Source organism: Melopsittacus undulatus, chromosome 14 (assembly GCF_012275295.1).
Source record: "Melopsittacus undulatus isolate bMelUnd1 chromosome 14, bMelUnd1.mat.Z, whole genome shotgun sequence".
NCBI lineage: Eukaryota > Metazoa > Chordata > Aves > Psittaciformes > Psittaculidae > Melopsittacus > Melopsittacus undulatus.
In genome coordinates, this window is record NC_047540.1 from 5,432,948 (window position 1) to 5,459,291 (window position 26,344).

The 26,344-nt window shown below is 62.7% G+C and overlaps 1 protein-coding gene across 4 annotated transcripts; it reads left to right on the plus strand.

Moving 5' to 3' along the window:
• Nucleotides 1-1,267: 1,267 nt before the first annotated feature.
• On the plus strand, nucleotides 1,268-25,699 carry DLGAP3 (DLG associated protein 3). 4 transcript variants are annotated; one of them, XR_004550280.1, is made up of 13 exons: nucleotides 1,268-1,414; nucleotides 14,994-15,077; nucleotides 17,469-18,546; nucleotides 19,379-19,584; nucleotides 20,131-20,245; nucleotides 20,352-20,586; nucleotides 21,070-21,410; nucleotides 21,518-21,603; nucleotides 22,394-22,818; nucleotides 23,074-23,165; nucleotides 23,331-23,474; nucleotides 23,911-24,982; nucleotides 25,140-25,699. XR_004550280.1 is itself a non-coding variant. In XM_034069354.1 (12 exons), exons 3-12 carry the CDS (start codon nucleotides 17,527-17,529, stop codon nucleotides 24,127-24,129), a joined length of 2,883 nt encoding a protein of 960 aa, XP_033925245.1. In that variant the 5' UTR covers nucleotides 1,268-1,414; nucleotides 14,994-15,077; nucleotides 17,469-17,526; the 3' UTR covers nucleotides 24,130-25,699. The 4 variants fall into 4 exon arrangements, 3 of the variants coding, with proteins under 3 accessions (XP_033925245.1, XP_033925247.1, XP_033925246.1); XM_034069354.1 differs by having other exon boundaries at nucleotides 23,911-25,699; XM_034069356.1 differs by having other exon boundaries at nucleotides 20,179-20,245; nucleotides 23,911-25,699.
• Nucleotides 25,700-26,344: the final 645 nt, after the last annotated feature.

Genomic DNA, 26,344 nt, shown 5'->3' on the forward strand with positions numbered 1-26,344 from the left:
CCTGCCCCGCACCAGGCCCTGCCCCCCCCCCATCCTGGACCCTTTTTTCCCCTTTTGAAGTTCCTATTAAATTTTAATCCCATTATATAACTGCGCAGGGGGTGGGCAGAGCTCTGCTCCCTGCACACAGCAGGAGCAGCCGTGCAATGGCAATGCAGGGTGCTGCAGGACCTGGAGCAGGCGGGGATGGGGGTGCCCTCCCTGGGGGCAGCAGGACCTGGTGGGGGCTCTCTGCATGCCCCAACTCCACCTCTGGTGTCCAGGGAAGGGAGCGGATGGTGATGGAGCCATGGGGCTCCTGAGCTGATGGGGGTGGCTCTGTGGAGTCACAGCGCTGGGAGCAGGGCCTGGATCTGGCTTTGCTTTGCCCTCCCCATGTCCTGCTGCTCTCCTGCTGCCCCAGGGAAACACTCGTGTCCATTCAATCCCGCTGGATGGCTGATGGTGCCATTGCTGTGGCTGCTCCATCCCTGGCAGTGCTCAAGGCCAGGTTGGACACAGGGGCTTGGAGCAGCTGCTCCAGTGGAAGGGGTCCCTGCCTGTGGCAGGGGTTGGAACTGGAAGACATTTAAGGTCCCTTCAACCCAAACCATTCCATGATTCGATGGTTCTCAGATTCGATGATTAAAAACCCACTCCAGGCACTTCCATGGGCTGTGTCCCACCATGCTTGGCTCAGGGGCTCCCGCACACCACGGTGGCAGCTTCATGCCCAGTGTGACACCAGTGCCAGGCACGTGCCATGGCTCCCACCACCGCACAGCAACGCATTAGCCAGGTTATTGTGCTGCTGCACTCCTAACCCACGCATTGCCATTGTCATTGGTGCTGTTGCTGTTATTATTGTTATTAGCAAATTGCACAGTGTGGTACGAGGGGCTCCACGGGCGGGCGGCAGCCGCTGGGCCCCCCAGTCTGCTGCATCCTTGGGGCTGTCCCGGTTACCAGGGGTCTCCTGGTACCCCCGCACATCCCGGCCAGGCCGGGTACCCACAGGCACGGGTGAGTGCTGGGTCCCAGGGTGCCCAGGGGGATGCTCACGGGTGGGTATCACCTCCCCGGTAGCAGAACCCACCCAAGCCCCATCACCGGCATCTGCCGGCCCCGCCGCCCGTCCCGTCGCTCCTCGGGTCCGGGTACCGGGGGCACCGGGAGGCGGCGGCAGAGCCGCACCGGAGCCATCTTGCGCCGCCGCCGCCCGCTCTGACTCCCGGTGTAAATCCACCGCCGTGTCTTGTCTGCGCCGCGGCGGCGGCGGCCCCGCTCCGCTCCGCACCGCTCCGCGCCCATCCGCGCTGCACTGCGGGGCCGCCGCCACTCGCATGCTGCCAGCCGAGCCCCTCCGGGAGCAGCCGGGCTGGGCCGTCGGGGAGCCGCCCGGCAGCCGACGGACGATGTAGGCAGCGGGAGCGGGGTAAGAGCTGCGGTGACCGGTGCGGCACCGATGCCGGTGGGTCCGCGGTGCCCGGAGCGGGGGGATGAGGGGGGTTCGGGTCTCCCCATAGGGGCACCGGGACGGGGACCCATCCGTCCCCCCGTGTGCTGCTGGGGGGGGGGGGATGTCAAGATGGCTGGGGGCATCCCACCGGCACCGCGGTGCTCAGCTCAGCAGCTGCGGTGGGTGCGGGAGGAGGAGTGCGGGCATCCCCATCTCCTGCTGCGGGAGGCTTCGGGGAGGGGGCTGAAGAGCTCGGTCCCTCCAGCTTCCTCCCCAGGAGGCGATGCCTTCCATCCCCAAGCATCCCCAAACCATCCCCAGCCATCCAGGCGCCCTCCCCCTGCGGAGTGCTCGGGCCAGGGTTGGGCAGGCCCAGGACCCCTCCCCAGCCCGGTGGTCTCCCCCCTGGCCAGCCTGGGGTGCAGGAAGGGTTGGCACTGGGTCTGGGGCTGCCGGCGGGTGCTGGAGCACGGGCAGAGCTGTGGCTTTCACTGTGCATCCAGGCTCCATGGCAGAACCCAGCCTGGCAGGCAAGGGTTGCATTTTGGGGGCCTGGGCCTGGGTGTCTCTCTCTTGTCGCCTCCCTGGATGGTTGGGTTTTGTTGGAGGAGCCAATCTGGTCCCTCCACCCTGTGCCAAACCTGCAGAGCAAGTTGGCTCTGGGACCGCTTCATCTCCCTCCATCCCATGACATCCAGCCCTGCACGTCGCCTCCCGCGTGGAGTGCAGGGAGCCATGGGCACAGGGAGCTGTGGTGACCACAGCGGGTCCCTGCCAGCTCCTGGGGATGGGCATGGAGCCCCGAGCAGGCAGGAGGGGACAGAGCTGGGTGCTGGGTGTCCGGACTGGGAGCAGGTGGCCTCAGGTGGTGTAAATCAGGGCAGGATCTGGCCAGCAGCACAGGTTCTCCTTTAGGAAATGGATGTAATTTCTCGTCTCCCTCGGTTCCTGGTGTTCCCACTGTCCTCCCGCATGCATCCACGGCTCCCAGCCCCTGGGCACCCTGTCTGCTGCGGGATGGAGTGTGGGGATGGCCACTGGGAGACCACAGCCACGCTCGGGAGGCTGGAGGGGGCACGTCAGCCCTTTCAAAGCATTATTCAAGCTCCAGCAGGGCTGACAGGGAGGAAAATCACCATCAAAATGACTCTGGAGCATCTGAGCTGGAGGGATCCACTTGGCTGTGGGGGTGGTGAGTGTATTGGTGCGGGGTGGCGTGGGCATGAGCCGTATGTGGGGCTGCTTTGGGTGTTGTTACAGCACTGAGCCTGGGCACCAGGAGCATCCCTGCTGTGGGAATGGGATGACACAACCCTGGTGTCCCCATCCAGCCTGGGTGAGTCAGTGCTGAGCCCTCAGTGCCCAAATCTCCCTCCTGAGTGCCAGGGCTTGTGCCATGTGGGCTGGAGGAGCAGCCACCAGCACCCCAGCAGCCTTGGGCAAGGCTGGGGGTTACTGGGAGTCCTTCCTTCAGCCTCTCCATCACCAGCTCCGAGGCAGAGCCAGGACCTGCAGGACACAGAACCCATGCAGGAGCCCCCAGGCTGGTGCAGTGCTGGTGTGTGGGTCTCCATGGGTCTGCCCACCCACGAAGGCAGGATCAGGCTCACACTGGGGTCTTGTACCAAGCGGTGCTGCTGCAGCTGGGGCTAGGGCTCCAGCTCCAGGTTTTGCAGATATTCCCATCTCCCTGACAAGCTGATCCAAAACCCTGGATCCCACCCAGACAGAAATTTGGATCTGGAGCCAAAGGTGACTCTTGGCCCTTATTGCTGTCATGGGCGAAGGTAAAATGTGGATCTGACAGTGCCACGAGGAGCCTGGATCCAGCTCAGGAGCTGAACGCTGTTCTTGTGCTCCTTCTGCCCATCTCATCGGCTTTCCTGAAATAGCCTGTTGAAGAGCAGAGCCGGCAGGGACCGCATGAGAGGTGGCCGGGGGGGTGGGAGCCCCACCACGATCCTGGCTGCCTGCTTCAAGACGTTGGCAGCCAGCAATAATAGTAATACACGGTGCCATTGCCGGCAGAGCGCAGCGCTGGAGAGCTAAGAATAGCTGGTGAGCCATGCCAGCAGCCGGGGGATGCGCGGGGAGGGCCGGGGGCTGGACGTGTCCTGGGGACATCCCAGTGATGGGATGGATGGAGGTGGCATCCACCTCCCTCGCAGGAGGGGGACATCCCTTTGGTGCAGGTGGCAGGGGCACGGAGGGTGGCAGGGGGGACACGTGCAGAGCGGTGCTTGGTGCTGCTGACCCCGAGTAGTGCCCATCAGCGGTGGCCTTGGGGCTCTGCCAGCCCCGAGAACTGGGTGTAAAGCCAAAGTGGCTTCAGGGCTGCGGCTCTCTCAATGGCCCTATGATGCGCAGTCCCCCTTGGAGCAGCAGCATTGAGGGGGCACCCCAGGAGCCAAGGAAGGGGACAGGCTGTGAGCTCAGCACCCCACGCTCACCTCCCCCAAGCTGGGCAGGATCGAGCCCCTTCTGCTCCCCCAAGCTGGGCAGGATTGGTCTCCTCTTGCTCCCCATGCCCAGCACCCAGCAGCTCATCCCCAAGGCCATATGGCACCGGCCCGGCCACCCCGGGCATGCATCAGAGCCACGGGGAGCTGGGGGCTCCCTGCCCACCATGGTGCTGGCACATGGCAGTGGGGCAAGTGCCCATCAGATTAAGGAGAATTAATTTGTCCTTCCCGTGTTCCTGCGGGGCCAGAGGTGCTGGGGTGCTCAGTGTCCCCCTCCCTGTGTTCCCGTGTCACTGCCCCCCCATCCAGCTCCCTCCTCCCCAGATGCTGGAGCAGGAAGGAGCCATCACATGGGCGAAAGCTGCTCTTGGAGGAGGCTTCTCCTTGTCTTTGTCTGCTGCTGCCGGAGCAGGGAGCTGCTCTGTGGGTCCCTTTGATGCCACCCTGGTGACCCACGGAGCAAGTGGCTCAGTGCCGGGGGACCCAAGTGTTGTTTGGAGCCTGGAACTCGGAAGAGCATCACCAGCACCCACAGACCATGCAGGGAGGGAGCCAAAGCCACAGCCCGGTGCTGATGAGCACGGGGCTGCCGTGCAGTGATGCTGTGCTGGTGGTGCTGGCTGCTCCTGGCAAGCACCGAGTGCTGATGCTGCTTTCCTGGGGCTCATTCTGTGTTGCTCCTTGGGGGCTGGTGGGAGCTGGGCACCATGCCCCATCCTGGTGCAGTTCCACTGCAGCCAAATGCTGGCTTTGGCTCCTTCCCCGGCACCAGGACCTGGTCGGCAGCGAGTTGTGGCTCTGAGCGAAGCCAGGGGATGCAAACACTTCCCAGCGCTGCCAAGCCCCAATTAATAGCCTGTGAATCATGATGCCATTGGAAGAGCAGATGTTTGCGGTGCGGTTGCCAGTGCTCCGTGTTTCACCAAGGGTTTGTTTGGCCTTAAACAGGCAGCCTCGGGCCCCAGGCAGTGGCAGGAGCCCCTCTCCCTGCCTGGCCTCTCCTCGGCAGGGCAAGGAGCTGTTTGGGCTGGGAATTAGCTGGAGTTCTTGGTGGGCAGAGCGGAGAGGGAGAACAGCCTGTCTGTGGGTGTGTGGGGGTGCGAGAGGACTGTGAGAGATGGAGGTACCGAATCCCGGAGTGATGCCCAGTGGGGGATCTGCTGGTGTCCCATCCCTGGCACTGAGGGGCTGTGGTGGAACCAGGGGTCCTTGGTTTGAGGATGACGGGGTTGCTAATGGGGAACGCTGCATGTGTTGGATGGGGATGTCCCTGCCATGGCCGTGCCAGCGATGGGTTCGGTGTTTCATGCCATGACATTCATCTGCTCGGGGCTCCTGGACCCCCCCTGGGTTGGGGGGGGGAGCTCAGAAGAGCCCCACGCCGGGGGTGCCAGGGGTTCTGTGGGTGTCGGGGAGCTGCACGTAGAAAGCAGTGAGGGGGGGGGTGTGGGGGCCGTGTGGGGTGGGAACGCTGGGGCTGTGGGGCGCGGTGCACATGGGTGCAGAGGTGAGGAGCAGCCGTGTGTCTGTGATCCATCCCTCATCCCTCCATCCCTCATCCCTCCATCCCTCATCCCTCATCCATCCCTTCCTCCCTCACCCCTCATCCCTCCCTCACCCCTCATCCCTCCATCACCCTTCATCCATCCCTTCCTCATCCATTCCTCATCCCTCCTCCATCCCTTCCTCCCTCATCCCTCCCTCCCTCCATCCGGTGGGCGGTGCGTGGGCAGCCCCTTCCCGGGGGCGCGTGGCCGCGCACGGGGGTGTGTCCCCGGCTCGTGGGGACGCCGGCTCCGCCACCTCCGCCTCGGCACCAGCGGGACGGTGCCGGTGGGCCCCGGGGGGTGCCCGCTCGCTCCGCGGCATGGGCAGCCCGCAGCGGTGCTGGAGGGACGGAGCGCATCCGGCCGCACTGCTCCGCCGCTCCCCCGCGGACCCCACGGCTTAGCAGCCGCGGCGCAGGGTGAGTGCGGTGGTGCGGGCAGGACACGAGGGTGCGGGTGGGATGGGAGCGGGTCTGGCTCCGTGCAGGGGGGTCCGTGCCCCGCAGAGCCCCTCTCGTGGGGGAGCCCCACTTTGTGCCCGTCGGTGCCGGTGCAGCCGGAGCGGGAGCCCCCGGCAGCCCTTGGAGCTGCTCCTAACCCTTTCCTGCCCGAATCCTCCTCCTTGGCAGCCACCTCCTCGTCTCGGTGTGCAGCGTATGGCTCCCGGCCAGCGCTCGCCCAGGCAAGCCTCGGCACAGCCTCGAATACACGGAGCCGGGATGGGAGCTCCCAGCCTCCCTCTCCTCCCTTTCCCTGCAGGGCTGCACTGGGCTGTGGGCTGTGCATGCTGGGGCTCAGGGGCTGTGCAATGGGAGCAGGGCCCTCGGTGTGCTGGGGTTGGAGCCCATGGGGAGCCCCGGCTCTGCCTGCCAGACGGCCCCGCTGCTGCGGAGCGGCACAGCCGGTGCCGACATCTGTGCTTCGAGCCCTGCCTGTGCTCAGTTCACTCCTTGGCACGGCTGCAGTGACAGTTGGGTCCCTCTGTTCCTCCCCATGGATTTCCCCCACCACCTTGCTCTCCATGAGACCAACTGGTAACGTGCGGTGTGTTTCCTTGCAGGGGAAACTGAGGCAGAAGGGAGGGAAGTAGCAGAGTCCTCTCCCAATTCCCACCCTCCTCAGGCTCCATCCCACACCTCACCCTGGGTTGTTTTTTCCTACCAAGTGTTGCCAAGAGCCCGGGGCAAGCAAAGGCGTCCTGGGACACAGCTCCCGGCCACGTCTGCCTGGGGCCTGGAGCCGCCCGGCTCCTCCTGTCCCTGCTTGGCACGTCCCTGGCCTGGGGCTGCTGGTGGGGCCATGGGGCAGCTGAGTGTGGTTCATGCTGGTGGTGTTGGTGATGGCCATGGTAGCAATGGTGACCATCGTAGCCATGGTGGCAGCGGTGCTGATTCCCCCGTGATCACCCTACCTGTGATCACCCATCACCCACTGCATGTCCCAGCCTGCAGTACTGGTGCGCATGCTGAGGCTCGGGATCCCCCATCCCTGGAGATGACCCAGCCTGCCCTGTCTCTTGATGTGCAGCAGCTCCAGACAGGGCTGGGCAAGCACCCCAGAGCCGTGCCCGACACCGGGCGCTGGTAATTGCCCCACTGCACAGGTTGGACGAGGACAGGGCAGGGCACCCAGGGACACCTCCCAAGCCTGAGGGGTTGGGTGCTGCTGGTGATGGGCTGGGGGCAGCAGGCCCAGGGCAGTGCTGATGGGGATGCTGTGCCCACCCCAGAGCAGGGTGCTGAGCCATGCAGATGAGGCTGCGGGAGCGGCTGATTGAAGGGCTCTGCCCCGCCTCGGAGTTGCAATCAAATATGCAAATGGCTCCTGAGGAGGCTACTGAGGGTTATTAATAGCGGGGGTGAGGCTGGGAGGAAGCTGGTGCTCCTTGAAGGATGAGGAGCTGGCTCTGCTTGTCCTAGGCACCCACCTCCCCGATGGAGGATCCTTGTGGACAGCCCATGGACAGCTATGGCCTTGGCCACCGTGACCCTGTGCAGGGCAGGTGTTGCCTGCGTGTCTCCTGTCCAGTGCCAATGGTGCTTGTGTTTGTGCAGAACAGTCAGGGAACCCCATGGACATCCCATTGCTGAGGCTGCAGGGCTGAGGTTCCCCCCCATGGGAGTCACACCTTAAACAAGGAGGAATTGGGTCCCTGGGGCACTGCTGGGGGATTACTGTGGCTTGATCAGGTGGGGGAGCTTAGCATCACTGTTTGGATGAAGGGAGGTGGGAGGGGACTGGGGAAGGGGCCTCCTGTCCCTAATCCTTCACTTTTTGCCTTCATCTCCCGTTCTCACTTCTGGTTTCCTCCTGTTGCCATCAAGGCACAGGATGCCCCTCTCCTGCCTGATCCAGTGGGAGCATGAGATGGGCTCCCACTGTAGTGCTGGGGGGACCGTGCTGTCCCCAGTGTCCCCAGATGGGGGTCTTGGTGTGTTTGGGCCCCCACTGCAGCCCACTCTGCCCTGTCTGATGGGTTCTGGGAGCTGGGAGCCACCTGACTTCAGGAAATGGTTTAAGTAAAGCTGGAGACAACAGTAACTAATTATTTAAAATCTGAGCCTGGCATAATTAGCCCAATTAAAAGTCCCAGGTGATGTCCTCTTCCATCTGATAAGGGCCTGAGGAAGAGAGGAATTAATTAACCCATCACTCTGACATTTGTAGGTCACTGCTGGCTCCTTGCGCCCATCTGGGTGGGAGCAGGGGTGGTTTGGGGGTACCCATCCCTCTCGGTGCAGGGGGTCTGTGCTTTGGGGTCTCATTGCAGGGAGGGGGGGTCTGGGTGAGCCCAGGCACCAGGCAGGGGTTATGGGGTGGGGGGAGATGCCATGGTCCGAGCCTGGGGTGATGGACGGGGCTCGGTGTCCCCGGGGAGCTCCATCAGTGCAGGTTCCTTGGTGGAAGATGCTGCAGGCCTTTAAGGTTGCTGTGGAAACGGTGGTGCTCGGTACCAGGAGGAGCTTCCTGCTTCCCAGGCAGGGCCCCCCCATCACTGCAGGAGGGGGACCCCCATTCCCTCTCCTGAGACCACACAGACCCCTCTGTCTGGGGAGGGATGTGGTGTCCCAGCTGTGCCCATGCAGGCTGGTGGCATCGGGTGTGCAGCTCCCCATGGGCTGGGCCCCTCCACCATGGACCCCCAACCCCAGCTTGTCCTTGGCATGGCCGGTGGTGCCAGGCAGTGCCGCACATGATGCACACGCGTGCATCCCTCCTCGGCACAGGGTGCGGAGCGTGCCGAGGCTGAGCCCGGCAGCAGCTCAGTGAGGTCCCGGTGCTGCTCCCAGGTCTTGGAGTTTTAATGAGGTAAATGGTATAAAAAGCTCCATTTGCCCTAAATGCCCATCCCTGCGTGAAGCTGCTGCCGGCACAGCCCCGGTCCACGCCGGGAGCTGGGCTGGGGGCTGTGGTGCTGGGCACACGCTGCCAGGCTGGGCACGTGGCAGCGGCAGGAGGAGGAGGGGGATGAAGGCGTTTTAGCACATTTGCAATCATTTCCCTCCTCCCCCCTCCAAGTTTACAGCTTACCTCAGCGGCTGATCAGCCTCCAATCTCATTAAATCAGGCAAATTGTAGCATCTGATATGTTATGGAGATGAAGGTGTGCGCCCAGACTCTATAATTATCAGCAAGGATGTATTTACAATACCTTGTTGCTAGTAAACAGAAAATAACTTCAGATCAAAGCTCTTTTACAGGGGAAATAAATCTGGTAGAGCCCTGCTGCGGCACAGAGATGGCGGTGCCGGGTGGGCATCCCATGGGGTGACACACAGGGATGTCCCTGCTCCACGTGGGTCCATCCCCGTCCCGGTGCCCTGTGCCTGGCATCCTCCTTGGATCCCACCCCTCCAGCCAGGGATTTCCACCCCGGAGACCTCCCCAGCGCCTCCGCTGACGCAGGACCGGGTTCATCGGCACACGAGCGGCGGGGGGAGCCTTTGGCCGTCGCTGTGTCCCCGCACCGGGAGCGCTGCGCATTCCCGAGGCGGTGACGCTGGTTTATGGCTGCCTGGAGTGGATTTATGTGTGCGGCGGGGCCGGGGCTGTGCCGGTGTACATCACTGCGGTGCGGTCAGCGTGAGCCGGGGCACGGTGCCTGCATCCATCGGGCCGGGGTGTTCCAGCCTTCCCAGCGCTCCTCAGGATGGGCTCCCTGCGGAGTCACGCACTGCGCTGCTCCGCAGCAGCCACAGCCCCTGCTCTGTCTCAGCCTCCTGCCCGCGGAAGCAGGAATGAAATGGTGATAATGCTGCAGACGTCCTCTGGAAAGGGCTCTGAGGCAGATGAAAAGCCCTACTTAAGAGTGAGCCCATTATTATTAATAACTCAGAGCAAGGCTGTAAATTCAGCCGACACAGCTATTATGGGAAATGAACCTGCTCCTGTGCAGGAGCTGCCCAGCGTGGGATGGGGACAGCGATGGGGACACGAGAGCAGGGCTGGCTGGGTTGTGTCTGCAGCCATTGGGACAGCATGGCTGGAAGGGGCAACACCTCTTGACAGGCATTTGGTTCTCTGGGATGGGTTCTCTGCTTTTTAGGGAGGCCGGAGGTGGGAGGGAAGGGACTCGGAGCGTGGGTCTCCCTAAGCAAGAAACAAGGTGGCTGAGGCCTGGCTGAAGCTCAGCACAGGGGTGACACTGGCTTTCAGGATGGAGTCTGGATGATGGAGCTCCATCAGCTCCAGTGGCTGGAGCCGATGAAGGGGAGATGGACCATGATGTTGTATGATGAGCAGGACCTGTTGTGACTGGCCTGGTGCAGGCTGACTGTGCCCATTTAGGGAGCATCCATGGGAATGTTGCACCTTGGCAAAGGTTATATGAAAACAAAAGTAACCCAGTGCCAGTAACCCGGCACCTGCAGCCAGGTCAGCAAAAGGCAAAGGGCTGCTGCAGGGATACCCCCATCTCTGGCACTGCCACCCCACTATGGTGGGCAGCCCGGGGCTGGTGGGATGCGGGTAGCCAGGATGGCAGCGCTGGATGTGGGGCTGGGCAGGGGGTGCTGTGGGGTGCAGGGCTGTGGCCATGGGCCCGTGGTGCTGCCTGCACCTGGCTCTGGAGCTTGTGCGGGGGAACGAGCTCCGATATAAATATCTTTGTGCTCAGCACACGACCTACTTTCCAGACAATGCCATTAGCCTCCCGACTCCCTCATTCATCTTCCTCTGTCCTCCCCCAGCCCGCCCCGTGGCAGCACCCGCGCCGCTGCTGCGCTCCCGGCCATGGTGTGATGGAGCAGGATGGGTGCCTGCCTTGGTGGCACCATAGGGTCCCCCATGGTGGGGCTGGGGTCCTGTCCCCGTGGCTGCTTGGGGGCTTTTGGGGCCTGGCCTTGCAGGGGGTGGCTGGGGCCTCTTTGGGGTTTCTCCACCGTGTCCTAGAGGGTGCTCAGCTCCATCCTCCCTTCCTGCTGCCTCCAGGCCCATTGCCTGGAACAGTCCATGGCAAACGGCCTCATCCAGGGATAGCCTTGTTGGGGACATCCATGCCAGGGCAGGGAGGGAGCACAGCAGAGCAGCAGCAGCAGTGTTGGCTCTGGGCTGGCCCATGGGCAGCGTGTGGGGACATGGTCCCCCCTGAGTCCCCCAGGGCATCCCTGGCACTGGAGCCACACACGTGGTTCATCCCATGGTGATGCTGGCACGTGCTGGCAGGAGCTGTGCTGCTCCATGGGTGGGATCAGGGGCAGGTTGGGCAGAGGGTGCCTGGTCCTGGTGACAGCGCTGGAATCTGTTCCCCATAGAGCTGGAAATGCCTCCCTGGAGGCAGGGCAGCCCCGAGCCTGCTGCACAGCTCCCTGTGCCCCTGGGGCTGAGCCCCCGCTCCTCCCCTGCAGCTGGAATTAAATATTCCATGTGTAGTGCTGGTAAATCCTGCAAATCTCTTCTATCTCTGAGCTCTTGTCACAGGAATATCGGTGCTGTAATCCCTGCGGGGCCCAGCCTGCAGCCCTGCACAGCTCCCCAGACCCTGCAAGTGTTCACACACTGCAGGTGAGGTCAGTGCCATGGGTTAGTGGTGGCCTTGGCAGGGCTGGGGTAAAGGTTGCACTTGGTGATGTTAAAGGTCTTTCAATCCAGTTGATTCCATGACTGTGCCTCCTTCTCCCTGCGTCTTCCCATGAGATGCTTCGGAGGCTGGTGATGGAGCAGGACCCAGTGCTCATGGCAGAGAACCCCGTTACCCCCCAACCTGCACTGCCTGCTGTGAGGGCAGGCACCATCCCCATGCTGTATGAGATGGGGATGCCAGTGCTCAGTGTGGTCCCACCAGAGTGTTCCCCATCACTGCTGTGCCCCCCCTCACCCTGTACCCCCCCCGCCTCGCTCTGCCCTGTGTGGGGGCTGTGCTAAGAGCATTGTGCAGAATTATGTATTTAAATATTTAGGTTTTCATCAGCTTTGCAAATTAAGCCCATCCATTAAAGCAGCAGTTTGGGTCCTCCGCCGGTGACTGGGGACTGTGCTGTGCCCCAGGCTCCTTGTACCCATCCCAGCACTGGGCCCTATGGGGGGGATGCAGCCTGGGAATGGGGCACAATGGCCGGGAGCATCCATGCCGGCCCAGGGACCAATGGCTCTGCTTCCTCACCATTCCCAGGTCCTGCTTGCTGGAAATCCTGGCCCTGTGGCTCTGCTGCAAGAAGACCCGTGGGATGGGATGGTGTTCAAAGGGAACTGTGTGGGGTGGGTGTTACTTGAGCAGGAACAGGCAGAGATCATCACTGCTGCTGTGCTTGGTGCCCTGAGCTCCCAAAGCAGCTTTGGAGTGATCCCTGGCTTAAGTCATTACGCCGTGTGTCCAGGGATGTAAGTGGCTTTTTAAGCCCAGGCAGCATGGCCCATCCTGCCGATGGAGCAGGGAGGAAGAAATGGCACAGCCTGGGGCACGAATGGGGGCTGCTGTGGGCCCCAGATGCCTGGAAAGGGCTCTCTGATGGGGCAGGTCTAACTCCTGGGGATGCCCAGAGCCCACTGATGGTGTGGGGCATTGATGGACACTGGAGCAAAGTGTCCAGTGGGGATGCAGGCAGAGTGTGGCTCAGGGGATGCCTCTGCTCATCCCTTCCCTTTGCTGCAGGTGAATATTGGGCACGTTGGTTTGGTGTCAGCTCTCTGTCCCATGGGGCTCCCTGGGGTCACCTGCATGTCCCCCCCTTCCCAAGCACTGCAGGGGCACTGGGGGAGCGTGCTGGCTGCTGCTGGCCCTCGGAAGCATGGGCAGATGTCGAGTGCATCCATGGGAGGAAAGCTGTCCATGGGGATAACCGGTGATGGGTGCTCATGTGTGCAGTGCAGCGCCCATGAACCCTGCACCAGCTGCAGTGGGATGGGGTCCCCAGGGCCTTGCTTGGCCTGAGGATCCCTCCAGGGTGATCTCCCAACCCAGTTGGCTTCTGCTGTTCCGGCTGTGGGGTCTCACCTCTGGCAGTCGGTCCCATGTGTGGTGTCCCAGCTCCCATGGGCAGGATGAGCATCACCGCAGGGCTGAGGGGCCGGAGGTGCAGCTCACCCTGCCAGCCCTGCCTCTGCCTGCTCCCACCCTTCTCTGTGCCACCTCTTTGCTTCTAAGCCACTTCCCTGTGGGCTCTGCCTGCCGGCCCCATCCTCTCGTACAGGGCTTTGGAAGAAGTGGCTCTTCCACCAAGATCCAGGTTTGGTCTCTGTAGAGATGCGACACCAGGCTCCCTTCTGCACTGCTTCTGTCCTGGCAGCTGAGATGCTTTGGCTCTCCAGGACACCTCAGAGCATGGCTCCTGCCCTGGGGACATTGGCGCTGGGTACCAGGGTGTCCGGGCTGTGCATGGGTTGGATGGAGGGGTCCTGCTCCCTGCAGCGGCAGCAGCCGGAGGCACACACTGTGCCAGGGAGTCCCGGTGCTGGCGGCCGTGCGGGATCCCTGGCAGCTGGGGCGCATCGTGGCCGTATTTCCTCGCTCTGCTCCAGGAGTAATTGCTCAGATGGGGATTTGGGGCAACTCCCATTCCTCTCCCGGCATGGTAATGAGTGGAGAAGACTCAAAGACAAATGGCTCATTAAGAAGCAGTGCTGCATTGCAGGATTTTTCATCCCACCAACCGCTGCATCAGCAGAGGCAGCACCTCTCACGCTCGCTCTCCCCAGCCCTGGAGAGGGATCTGCCAGGCAGCCAGTGCCAAGATTAATCTTGTGCTTAATAACCTGATAACCTGCCCGACAGCCTGTCCTCAGCATCCCGGTGCATGGAGGCAGCGCTGGCTGGAGCCTGGGGGCGCTGCTTTGGTACCTGGGAAGTGCCCAGTGAGGAGCCATGTGCAGGGCAAGGGCTGAGCATCGGGTGCCAGGGACCCCCCGGCTCCAGCAGCCGCTGTCAGCAGCCTCAATAGCCACTTCTCGCCCCACTCACCTTCACAACTCCTCAGTGGGTATTTGCCCTTCATGGCTTTCCCAGCATCCTGCCTTATCCCTTATTGCCAGCAGCACCCAGTCCGTTCCTGCCCCTCACAACCCTCCCACCTGCAGCCCGCTCGGTTTTCTTCTATTAGCAGGAATTGGGTTTGATTTCGGGATTGCATCGAGCGCGTTTGCTGCCATCTTTGCACCCTATTCATGCCCCTTGCCCTGGCCAGCCCTTACCCCTGGTTCCTGGGGTAACCAACCCCTCCTTAAGGACACCCTTCCTGCCTGACCTAAGGAACCACCACTGAGCTGCTTGCAGCTAATTCAACTTTGAAGAAAATAATGACTTGGCACAGAATTTCGTGCTAAATTAGGCAATTTCTCACTAAACCCCTCTCATTTTATGTTTTTTTTCCAGGCTGAGTAAATTTTCCTAATACAGACTAATGAAATAACAGAGCAATTAGTAATAAAATAAGATGTTTGCTTTCCACAGCCCTTCTCGCTTACACTGAGCTGGGGGAAAGTCAATAGACGACACGTGCGGTGGGAGCGACCTGGTGATATTCCCTATGTGTTTCCTTCCCATGACCGTAGCTCAGATCCACGCAACTCCTAAGTGGGAAAACCACTTCAGGCTCTTTCCTCTCCTCCCGGCTCCAGTTTGTGTGTGGTGCAGGCGCTCACACTGTGTGTTTGTTCTCTGCTGCTTTCATCCCTGCCCACAAAGCCCCACAGCAGGATCTGTGCTGGCAAAGCCTTGGGCTGAGCTCACACCTCGGCTGGGCCAGCGGCTGGGATCAGATCCCTTTGGTCCCACCGGAGAGCTGGGGTGGCAGGAGGAGGCTTTGAGGAACATATGGCTGCATCCAGAGCAAATCAAAGTGGATGGCGAGGTGGCCGCTGGGGCAGCTCTGGCGCCCGCTGGCAGGGATTGCATAAGAGGATGGGGCTGGGGATGGTTTTGGGCTAAGCTGGGTATAAAACACGTGGCTGTGGCCGTGCTGAGCTGTCCCCGTCGCTGCTGGTGCGGGGAGGCCTCCGGGGAGCAGGGAAGGCTGTGTTATAATGCACAGGGAGTGGGGTCAGGCTGGGTCTGGGGAGGAGCATCCTCACTCTTCCTCCCTGGCCTTCATCCCCCTTGTGTTGCTCCCCCAGAGCCTGCTGCCCCCAGGAGAGCCAGTGTGGAGGAGCCATCGGTGGCTGGGGCCATGAGGACAGCATCCCCCTGAGCGCAGGGCGGTAAGTACCACTGATGGGCTTCACCCTGGCACACGCTGCCCATGGAGTGGGGGGTCAGGACCCACAGGTATGGGTCCATCAGCCCCAGCTCTTGGGGTTTGACCTGGAAATGTTGGAAACCCCATTCTTGCCCTGTGCGGGGTGGTTTGCTGGACGAGATGCTGTGGTGGGGGTTTGCTGTCCCATCACCTCCCCACTGCTAGTCCTGAAGCTGGAGGAAGGCTGGGGGGCCTTGGGTGCCACAGGGTCCTGCTGGGGCTGCCCCATGTCCTTGGGCCCAGTACGTTGCTGCCTCTAAGGCAGAGATCTCACTGGGTGGCTGCTGGGAAGCAGAAGCGCCTCTGCCAAGTGCTCCTATGGGAAACCAAGCAGGAGGCTGGATTTGACCCTTCTCCTCCCCGTGCTGACCCTCGTGGTGGGGATTGACATGGCAGGAGCAGATGTCAGAGGGGAGCTGGCGGTGGGGAATTGCCAGTGGGAGTTTCTCCAGGCTTTGGATGCAATAAAGGCAAGGAGTGAGTTATGTGTAATGGTAATTATGCTCTTCCAGTTTATCCTAGCACATAATCATGTGGGCGGTAGGTTCCCACTGGTGGTAATTACCCTGGTGTTAAATGGCACAAAATTCAGCCAGTCTGGGTTTGTCCCCCCCCTTTTTGAGTCTGTGTTTTGGTGGCACAGATCCCTCCCTTCCCAAGAGATGTGCAGTGTGAGGCCTTCAGTGGGACACGGATCTGGCTGGATCCCCCTGGCCCATGTGGCAGCCTCCTGCCTGCACTGCCCATGCTGGGCAGGACAGAGGAGCAGGCTTGATGGCTTCTCTGACCTCTTCAATAGGTTTGGGGACCCAGACCCACAGCATCGCTCCCAACCCCTTCCCCATCCGCAGGGTGCCCACAGAGGCACCACTTGGTCCCTGGCCAGAGCTCAGGTGCTTGCGTGGCTTTGGTGAGCTGGTTCTGGCTGGGCTGCAGCATCCTTCACCATGGCTCATCCCCATCCTCTGCCATCTCCTGCTCCACTGGTGGCTGTGGGATTGCTGTGGCAGGGCCCAGCTTTGTTTGACTCTTGCCCTTGCTGCACACAAAGCCCCGCTGGGCTCCTGCTGATGGGCTGCTGAGCTGCTTTGATTCCTTCTCCCTGCTGCAGCAGCAATGTTTGGATCACCGGAGAGCTTCCCTCAGCCTGCCGAGGTGGAGGCAGAGCCGGGACCGGTGTGTCTGTCTGTCCATCCTGCTGCCGATTGCAGGCTCCGTCCCTGGCAGCAGCTCTCCCAGGAGGCTGCAGCATCCTTTGGTTAAGATGCAGCAATTATGGAGCCTCATTACAGCTGGAGCAGGACTGGGAGGGCAGGGGAAGAGGCTCAGGACCGAGCATCCAGCCTTGGAGCCTGAAGGAAGGAGGCGGTGGAGGCTCATTAGGGCAGATGTGTTCCCTGGGTGCTGCTGCATCCTGTCTGCTGCTTGCCACCAACACACACATCACTACTGTGGCCATCAGGGGCCTCCAGCCCCTTTCCCCTCCCTGGGTTCCCGGTATCCCTCTGATCCCCACGTGTCAGACAGACCCCTGTGCACGGGGACCATGCCATGGTCACCTTTCCCATCCCACGGTCACCTTTATCCCGCAGTCAGTGTTGGATACGGGCTGCCCGCAGCACCCTGCCTGCATATGATAACAAGAGCCTTAACGATGCCTGTTAATTAGCTGAGCTACACTGGGGAATAAGTAATTTCCTCATTTACAGTCATACCGAAGGCACAGCCTTTGAGGACCATGAGGAAAACAAACCTCTGTGGGTGCACACAGCTCCAGTGTCCCCAAGGCCAGCCTGGCTCAACACCTTCCATCCTCCTGTGGGGATGCCCACACGCAGCTGAGCCATCTCCGCTCCCTGGATCTCCATCCGTGGGGCTGGAAGGGCTGTGGGGCAGCCACTTGTGGGTCTCCATCCACGGTGCAGGGAGGATGTGCTGGATGGAGCCATCAGAGCGCGGCTCCCCCGCGCCCTGCGGCAGCTCATTAACGGCTCCGTGAATCGCAGCGGCTGAAATCCCAGCCAGAACCATTTCCTCATGGAGAAACACTTCATAATATTTGGTGTCGGGGAAGAAAACAAGTTTCTGGTGATGGCAGCGTGTCCTCCCTCGCCGTCTGCAGCCCCTGCTGCCTGCGTCACTGCTGCCGCCGCCTTCTCCTTCCCACTGCCGGCACCGTGCCCCCCTTGCCCCATGGAGAACCAGCTTTCTGGCATTCCAGGGGCTCCACCAGGGCCAGATCCTGCCCTGGGAGCTTCCCAGCCCTCTTAGTCCATTCCTATGGGGGACCCCAGTGTTTTCCTGGCTGTGGGGTGCAGGGGTTTGTGACGCTGTGTCTGTTCTGTCCCCACAGATGAGCCTGCAGGGACAGCCCTGCAGGATGCCGAAGCTATGGGGCGGGTGCTAACACCATGAAGGGCTACCATGGGGAGCGTAGCCAGGTTCAGCCCTCCTCCGGCCACCGCTGCCGCTGCATCCCAGAGGACTGCCAGCATCCCGACTACATCCAGCCCGGCCCCGAGGGCCGGCAGCCGTATCCCCTCAGCCCCAGCGAGCCGTGTTCCTTGGAGCATCCCTACTGCCCGGCGCGGAGCCCTGGCACAGCCAGCGAGTGCCCGGGCGGGCCCTTGAGCGAGCTGCCCTCGGCCAGCGCCAGCAGCACCTTCCCGAGGATGCACCACGCGCAGCAGCCCTACGACTCCTGCGACGAATGCATGGCGACAGCAGCGCATCCCTCCGGCAAGATCAACCGCCTGCCCCCCACGCTGCTGGACCAGTTCGAGAAGCAGCTCCCGCTGCACCACGACGGCTTCCATACCCTGCAGTACCCGCGGGCCGGGGGTGCTGAGCCCCGCAGCGAGAGCCCCAGCCGCATCCGCCACCTCGTCCACTCCGTCCAGAAGCTCTTCGCCAAGTCCCACTCCCTGGAGGCGCCGGCCAAGCGGGAGTACAACGGTGCCAAGATGGACGGCCGCGGGGACGGCTACCACCACCATCACCATCACCACCACCATCACCACCACCAGTCCCGGCACGGCAAGCGCAGCAAGAGCAAGGACCGCAAGGTGGACTCCCGGCACCGGTCCAAGGTGATGGGCTGGTGGAGCTCCGATGACAACCTGGACAGCGACAGCAGCTACATGGTGTCCGGCCGGCACGCTGCCGACCAGGGCACCCAGTACTGCGTGGACGCTCCCGAAAGTGCCTTCAGAGACTTGACCTTGAAGAGTCTAAAAGGCGGCGGGGAAGGAAAATGCCTGGCTTGTGCCGGCATGTCCATGTCTCTGGACGGCCAGACAGTCAAGAGGAGCGCCTGGCACACCATGACCGTCAGCCAGGCACGGGAAGCCTACCCCAGCGCCGGCAGCACCGAGAAGACCTTGATGCTTCAGGAATCAAAGGCCAAAGACCGAGCGTACCAGTACCTGCAGGTGAGGGGCTGGTGATGCCGTGGGCTGAGCCAGGGCTGGGACCTTCCACCCCAGCACCGCAGGGATGCTGTGGGGATGCTCCAGCTCTGCTCCGTGTCCTGCGCTGGTCCCTGCTGTCCCCCATCTGCCCTGTACCTGATGGATTTGGGGTCTGCTGGCTCGGTGGCCCCTCCTCTGCTCCCTCCTTGTGGCTTTTATCCCCCTTGTTCCTGGCTGGTTGCCACCCCTGCCTCGTCACTGGTCCCTTCTGGGTCACCCCTCTGCCAATTAAAATCTAATTAACTTTTCCCTTCCTTTCCCGGGGGAAGGAGACAGGGATTGGCAATGCCGCGCTGGGCAGCGAGGGGGGTGGCCGGGGCCCCTCTCTGCCAGTAACGGGGGCATCTGGGCAGGGGGCCGGCCCCACTGCCCTCCCCGTGGGGCTCGGGGGACACCGTCCCCCTGCCACAGCCTGGTAAGGACCCCGTGGTGCTGGCGGGACCAGCGGCTGTGGCTGTGCTGGCATGGGTGGGATCTGGCCCAGCCATGCCTGCCGGGGGGGCTGCGAGGTGGGGGAGGCTGCGTTGTGCTGTGGTTTAGGAATGGGGCACAGGGAGCTGCTGGGAGGGCTCAGCCCCCTGCATTTAGGGGCTTTCTCAGAGGCCCCAGAGCCTGTCCCTGCAGCTGTGGGGAGGGGGGAGAGTGGTGCCAGTGCAGGCACCAGCCTTGTGTTTGGGCCATGCATGCACACCGGGGCTCAGGATGGCACAGGCCACGTGGCAGGCACTGGGCTTGGCATCCCGACCACGGCACCGCAGCCACCGCATCCTCCCATGCCTGCCTCCCGCTCCAGGTGCCCCAGGACGAGTGGAGCGGGTACCCGGCGGTGGGCAAGGACGGGGAGATTCCCTGCCGGCGGATGCGCAGCGGCAGCTACATCAAGGCCATGGGCGACGAGGACAGCGCCGACTCGGACATCAGCACCAAAGTGTTGCCCAGGGCAGCCACGCGGCGAGACAGCTACCGCCGCTCGTCCAGCGCCGACCAGGCCAGGACCAAGTAAGGGCTGTCCCCTCCCAGACCCATCCCAGCCCTGGGGCAGCAATGGGGCCATGGGCTGCAGCTCCCTGGGAGGATGAGCAGGATGATCTGTGCTTACAGCCCAGTGCAGGGGTGCTGAGCCCTGCCCCTGAGCTGTGGCTGCTCCTGGTGGGTGCTGGGGTGGGCATGGCTGCGCTGGGCTTTGGGGTGGGAGCTGCTGCTGCAGCCAGAGCAGGGCTGGGGAAAGGGGCACGTTCAAGAGGAGATGACTGAAACGTGCCCATCCTGGAGGGATGCAGAGGACTGGGACATGCCCCAGTCCTGGAGGGTGGCAGGCTGGCTCCTTGTCCCCATTCCCACTGCCTGGATCAGGCACATAGCTCTCCATCAGTCTCGCACTTCTGGGGGATGGCTCCATAACCCCAGGACTGCGTTTTGGGGCAGTGAGGAGTGGGGTCAGCAGTGGTGGCCATAGCGAGCATCACTAAGGCTGTGTATCCAAATGCTCTGCTTGAATTTGTTGCTTTTGGTGCGATCCCTTCTATTCCCACTGTCTCTCATTAGGTTTGCAAGTAGGCACTATTCTGATTCATATATCTGTAACTGTCCCAGCTGCTGCACGCCACCGCGAATGCTCCCGCGGGGACAGAGCTACGGGCGCTCCTTCACCACCGGCCAGGTACGGTCCTGGTGCCATGGGGCAGCGCTGGGGCAGGGAGGTGTAGGTGCTCCCCATAGCATCTCCCCAGCTCAGCACCCCCAGCCTCACCCGCTGCTCTCCCCAGATCAACGACGAGCTCAACCACCAGTTCGAAGCCGTCTGCGAGTCCGTGTTTGGGGAGGTGGAGTCTCAGGCCGTGGAGGCGCTGGATCTGCCCGGCTGCTTCCGCATGCGGAGCCACAGCTACCTGCGGGCCATCCAGGCCGGCTGCTCCCAGGACGATGACTGCCTCTCGCTCTTCTCCATGTCGGCCCCTGCTGGGCCGTCCATCACCAGCAGCATCCTGAAGCCCAGCACTTGTGAGTCCCGGGCGGTGGTGAGGGCTTGGCCATGCGAGGGACCCCACATCTCCCTGCCTTCATCTGGGAACGTGCCAGGGGCTGCTGATGTCCCCACTCCTGCCCCAGCCCTGCACAACCCTGGCACAGGGTGTGAGCATCCTGCTCGTGGCTCAGTCCTGCTCAGGGAGCTGCTCTGTGCCCCCAGCACCCGTCTGCTGTTCGCTCCATCCCCCTGCTTCCATCCCCATCTCTGCCCCTTGAGGGTGCTCTGGGGGCATGGCCAGCATGGGTCTGGGGTGGTTTCCAGTGGGGATAAACAGGCCAAACCCCCCCCCCGAGCTCCAGCCTGGATCTCATCCGGCTGAGGTGCAAACCTCTGGGTTCCTGAGCCCCCTGCTGTGGGAGGGGTGGGCACCATTCCCGGGGCCCCTGCTCGTGGTGGGAAATGAGCAAGTGTCTGTGTGTTCACATCCTTTCCATCCTGCGCCTCTCCCACCACAGCCTTCAGTTACAGAAAAGCTCCACCTCCCATCCCTCCAGGAACCAAAGCCAAGCCCCTCATCTCCGTCACGGCTCAGAGCAGCACCGAGTCTGCCCATGAGAGCTACCTGCCCGGCGAGGCCACGCGCGGCTCCGCATGGTCCAAGGACTCCGCTGCCCGCTGCAACTCGGCCGAGAGCCTGGACACCTCCAAGGTGACGTCCGTGGCCCTCGACCTGCCCCCGGTCCAGCCCCGTGCTGCTCCCAAGCCCTCCACACTCATCATCAAGGCCATTCCCGGCCGGGAGGAGCTGCGGAGCTTGGCTCGGCAGAGGAAGTGGCGTCCCTCCATTGGTGTCCAGGTGGGATGCGCTCCTCCCTGTGGGCTCCGAGCTGGCTCCGAGCCTGCCTGAGTGGCCTGGGCCACAGTGAGCTGCTGTACCAGCATCCTCCCTCTGTCCCTCGTCAGGTTGAGGCCATCTCCGACTCGGATACGGAGAGCCGGAGCCAGAGGGAATTCCACTCCATTGGGGTGCAGGTGGAGGAGGACAAAAGGTACCGCAGGACTGGGCTGGGCTGAGACCTGCCACACTCACTGCACTGTGGGTCCCTGAGCAGCACCCTCCATCACTGCCCCACAGCAGCTTTTCATTCTCTCCTCTGGCTGAGACTCCCAGAGCTCAGCACTGTCCCCATCCTGGGCAGGATCTGCCCTCCCTTTGCCCTTGTACCTCACTGCTGCAAGCAGACTGCCTGCTCCCCTCCCTGTGCTCGGGTCCCTTCTGCTGGGGCTCAGCCCTGGGCTTTGCACACATGAAAGCTTTGGGCTTTCCTGCAGCTGAGCATGACATTTTGGCTGGGTTGGGAATGCTGAGTGGCAGGACCTGCACGGCCTGCGGGAGGGGAGCTCCTGCAATGTGCCCACGCAGCCTGGTGCATGCTCCTCCATCCTTGGTCCAGCGCTGGTAGCCATGGAAACGGGCTAAGAGCAGAGGAGATAAGGGACCAGCAGGTTGTGGCTGCTCAGAGCTGTTCCTATGGCCCCAAATGCTCCAGGATTCAGATTGATACCGGCATCCCCAGCCCCACTGTGGCTGTGGGCATCCCTCCCTCTACCCCTGCCTGCCACAGTAACCAAGGGGACGGAGCAGTAGGGCTGTCCTTGTTGTCTACAGCTGCTCAGAGCCATTCACATGGCCCCAGATGCTCCAGGATCCAGACTGATCCCAGCATCCCCAGCCCCATCCCACCTATGGGAATCTCTGCCCCTGTCCAGCAGGGTGATGGGGAACCGGGGCTGTCCCTGTTGGCTGCAGGGGTCCCCATGCACTCCTGCTCTCCACAGGCGAGCGCGCTTCAAGCGCTCCAACAGTGTGACTGCAGGTGTGCAGGCAGACCTGGAGCTCGAGGGCTTCACCGGCCTGGCCGTGGCCACCGAGGACAAAGCACTGCAGTTCGGGCGCCCCTTCCAGCGGCATTCCTCGGAGCCCGAGACCGGCCGGCAGTACGCGGTGTACAAGACGGTGCACACACAGGGGCAGTGGGCGTACCGGGAGGACTATCAGCTGCAGTATGACACGGTGGAGGTGCCCCGGAGGGATGCCTGGATGGAAAGGGGCTCCCGCAGCCTTCCCGACTCCGGACGTGCCTCCCCCTGCCACCGCGATGGGGAATGGTTCATCAAGCTGCTGCAGGCAGAGGTGGAGAAGATGGAGGGCTGGTGCCAGCAGATGGAGAGGGAGGCTGAGGACTATGACCTGCCGGAGGAGAGTGAGTGTGGGGGGGTTGTGGGGTCGGGAGACACTGGGACCACCTTGGGAGCACTTTGGAGCATCTTCCCTGCCAAGGCTAAAGAGGATGAGTGGGGACAAGAAACACCAGGAAACCCTCTAGGATCAGTGGGGTCTGGAGGAGGGAGGAGATGCCCCATGGGTTAGTGGGGTGCAAGGGGGTGCAGGTCCCCACCATGCAGGGACAGGCTCTGTGCCCATGGGAGCGCTGACTGTCTGCTCTCCCCCCTGCCAGTCCTGGAGAAGATCCGGAGCGCCGTGGGCAGTGCCCAGCTCCTCATGTCCCAGAAGGTGCAGCAGTTTTACCGCCTCTGCCAGCAGAACATGGTGAGTGCCAGGCAGTGGTGCAATGGGGTCAGCCATGGCCAGTGGGAAAGGGTCCTGGTAACACCATGGGGACACAGATCCCCAGCAGCGAGGCAGTGGGATGACCGCATGGCCAGCGGAAACGATGTCCCACAGGGTGATGTGGATAACACTGTGTCCCCACAGGATCCCAACGCATTCCCTGTGCCCACCTTCCAAGACCTGGCCGGCTTCTGGGACCTCCTGCAGCTCTCCATTGAGGATGTCAGCATGAAGTTTGCAGAGCTCCTGCAGCTCAAGGCCAATGGGTGGAAGATTGTGGAGCCCAAGGTAAGGACAGGGCTCTGCTGTGGGGACTTGTCCCCCGTCACCTCTCCCTACCTCCTCCTCCTCCTCAAGCATATCTGCACCCAAAACACCGCTGCTTTGCTGGGCTGCTGCAGGGGACTGCTCTTAGCAAACACTTGGAAAATAGAGCTGGAAAACACAAGGGTAAAGAAGGGGCTGGTTCCCTTCCATGGGCTCGCTGGGTGTTTCTGGGCAGCGCTGCCTGCATAGGGACAGGCAGGGTCTTGGCACGGGCATCCTGCGGCAGGAACCTTCACACCAGTGCAGGCAGATGAGAGGACGTGCACCTTGGTGCGCAGGAGGGTTTGTGGGCCCATCTCACCGTGGCTACGGCACTCACCACGCACGGAGGGGTCTCACACGCCCGCTGCCTGTGCCGGGATGAGATCCCCTCCTGAGGCCGCTGTTGTCCGTGCAGGAGGAGAAGAAGGTGCCTCCCCCGATACCAAAGAAGCCGCCGCGCTCCAAGGTGCACCCGGTGAAGGAGCGCTCCCTGGACTCGGTGGACCGGCAGCGGCAGGAGGCCCGCAAGCGCCTCCTGGCAGCCAAGCGCGCTGCTTCCTTCCGCCAGAGCTCGGCCACCGAGAGCGCGGACAGCATCGAGATCTACATCCCCGAGGCGCAGACCCGGCTCTGACCGCAGCCGCAGCCGCCGCTTTTCTACCCGGACTGGACGGCGCGGCCGTACTCACTGTGACGGGGGCCGCGGGGCACCGGGGGCAGCGCTTGGCCCCGCTCACAGCTTCTCTCTTTTCTATCTTAGACCTTCCGTGGATCTGACGGTGGGGAACTCAAGCCTGGTTCTGCCCCGTCCCATTGCCCCCCTGCCCGCATGCCCCTGCCAGCCTCTCCCGGGGTCCGGGGCTCTCCCTCCCTCTGCCCTCCCTGGGGCCATGTCCCTTCCTACCCCTCCTGTACCCCCTCCCCAGCCTGTGCCCCCACTGAAAGAGAGGTGACCCCCAGCCTCCGGCCCCCCTGGGCTGGAGGGGAGGGGGCTGCAGGCAGGCCCCCCCCAGCCTCTCTGTATTCAGTGCAATCCCCCCAAACCCAGTGGGGACGGGACCCCCAGCCCCACCAGCACCAGGCTTTGGGATGCGGCAGGGACACAGGGATCCTTTGCGCTGCCCCTGCCTGCCTCCAGCTCAGGTGCCACGGGGGACCCAGGGCTCCTTCCCTATATACATCTATAAGTATAACCTGAGGAATAAACCAGAAACTCCCCGTGCCCAGCGCTGTGTTCTGCCTGGCGGGATGGACCAGAGCAGCAGGAGCCCCCGGACATGGCCCCGCTTCCCTCGCACGGAGCATCGCGATGCGCTTCTCCCCTTCCTGCTCAGCCCTCCTTCCCCATCCGTCTGTCCCTCCATCCCTCAGTCCTTCCCTCCTGCCAGCCTGGAGTCTGGGAGCACGTCTGCAGCGCAGCACTGGCCAGGGATGGGGGGATACGGTCCCCCTGTGCCTTGCCACCGATGGGAGCCACTTCCCAGTGTGTGAGTGAGGTGGTGGTGATGGGGAGACCTGCCTGTGGTGCCAGGGACTGCCGTGGCTCTGCCGGTGGGTTGGATGGGAGCATGGACATGACCAGCAGCTGCTACTTAGTGTGGGGCTGCTGGAGATCCCCCTGATGGATCACCCTTTCTCCCATAGGATGGGACACCCCAAGACGGGGCTGCCATGTGCTTGGTGCCCCCTGGTCCATCTCTAAGCATCCTGTCCCCACCACTGTCCCTTATGGTGGCAGAAGAGGGGAGGACCCCATCCCTGTCCCTCACCCTGCCACGCAGCATCACCAGCCACCCCAGGCAGGGCCGGCAGGTGCCGGGAGCTCCTGAAACCCATGGCCAAACGTCTCCCAGGGCCCTGGGGCAGTGCAGTGGGAATGGAGGCAGCTGGGGAGGGGGGATCTTGTGCCCCCCATGTTCCAGGAGGGGGCCAGGACCAAGCACGGGGGTCCCTTGCTCCAGGGGGTTCTGCTGGTGCTAAACACCTCTGGGACGGCAGCGCCCGCTCCGCCACCCAAAGCCCTTTCCCTCCCCGCTCCCCCTGCACCCTGGATTTAGGGATGCTCCCGGGAAGGGTCCCCCCGCCCCGGCCAGCGCCGTGCAGTGACCGTGACACGTGGCTCCCTTTTTATTGTACCGAACCGGACCGGACCGGACCGGACCGGACCGCCGCAGTTAATAAAGATGACTTTGGTTACTCCGGGCCAGCGGCCGCCTCCCTGCGGGGACACGGCCGGCACCGGGCTCGCCTTTCCCCCGTCTGCTGCCCCTTCGTGTCGGGGGGGTGGGAGCGGATCTCGCCGTGGGGCAGCTGGGGGGTGTCTGCAGGCATCCATGGGGCTCTCCCTGTGCTGTCCCCGTGGGTCTCCCTGTGGGCACTTACATGGCTCTCCCCATGGGTTTCTCCCTGTGGCTCTCTCCCCCTGTGAGTTTATCCCCATGGCTCTCCCCATGGCTCTCCCCATGGGTGTCTCCCCATGATTCTCCCTGGGGGTCTTCCCCATAGATCACCCCTTGGGTCTCCCAGTGGCTTTCTCCACTGCGTGTCTCTCCCCATGGCTCTCCCCATGGGTCTCTCCATGTGGGTCTCTCCATGTGGGTCTCCCATGGCTCTTTTGCTGTGTGTCTCCCCATGGTTCTCTCCCCATGGTTCTCTCCCATGGTTTCCCCCATGGATCTCCCCATGGATCTCCCCTGTTCTCTCCCTCACCCTTCCCATGTGCACCCTCATCCGGGCCCGTTCCTCCAGCACCGCAATGTCCGCCAGAGGGCAGCACCACCCCGCGGGGGGGGGGGGGGACGCAGCCGGTCCCGTGTTGTCCCTCACCGGAAGCGGCGGTGACGGCGGCG

Coding starts and splice junctions, on each gene's coding strand:
- DLGAP3 (XM_034069354.1), top strand. CDS start 17,527: ATGAAGGGCTACCATGGGGAGCGTAGCCAGGTTCAGCCCTCCTCCGGC. Junction 18,547..19,378: donor GAGCGTACCAGTACCTGCAG/GTGAGGGGCTGG, acceptor CTCCCGCTCCAG/GTGCCCCAGGACGAGTGGAG. Junction 23,475..23,910: donor GGAAGATTGTGGAGCCCAAG/GTAAGGACAGGG, acceptor TTGTCCGTGCAG/GAGGAGAAGAAGGTGCCTCC.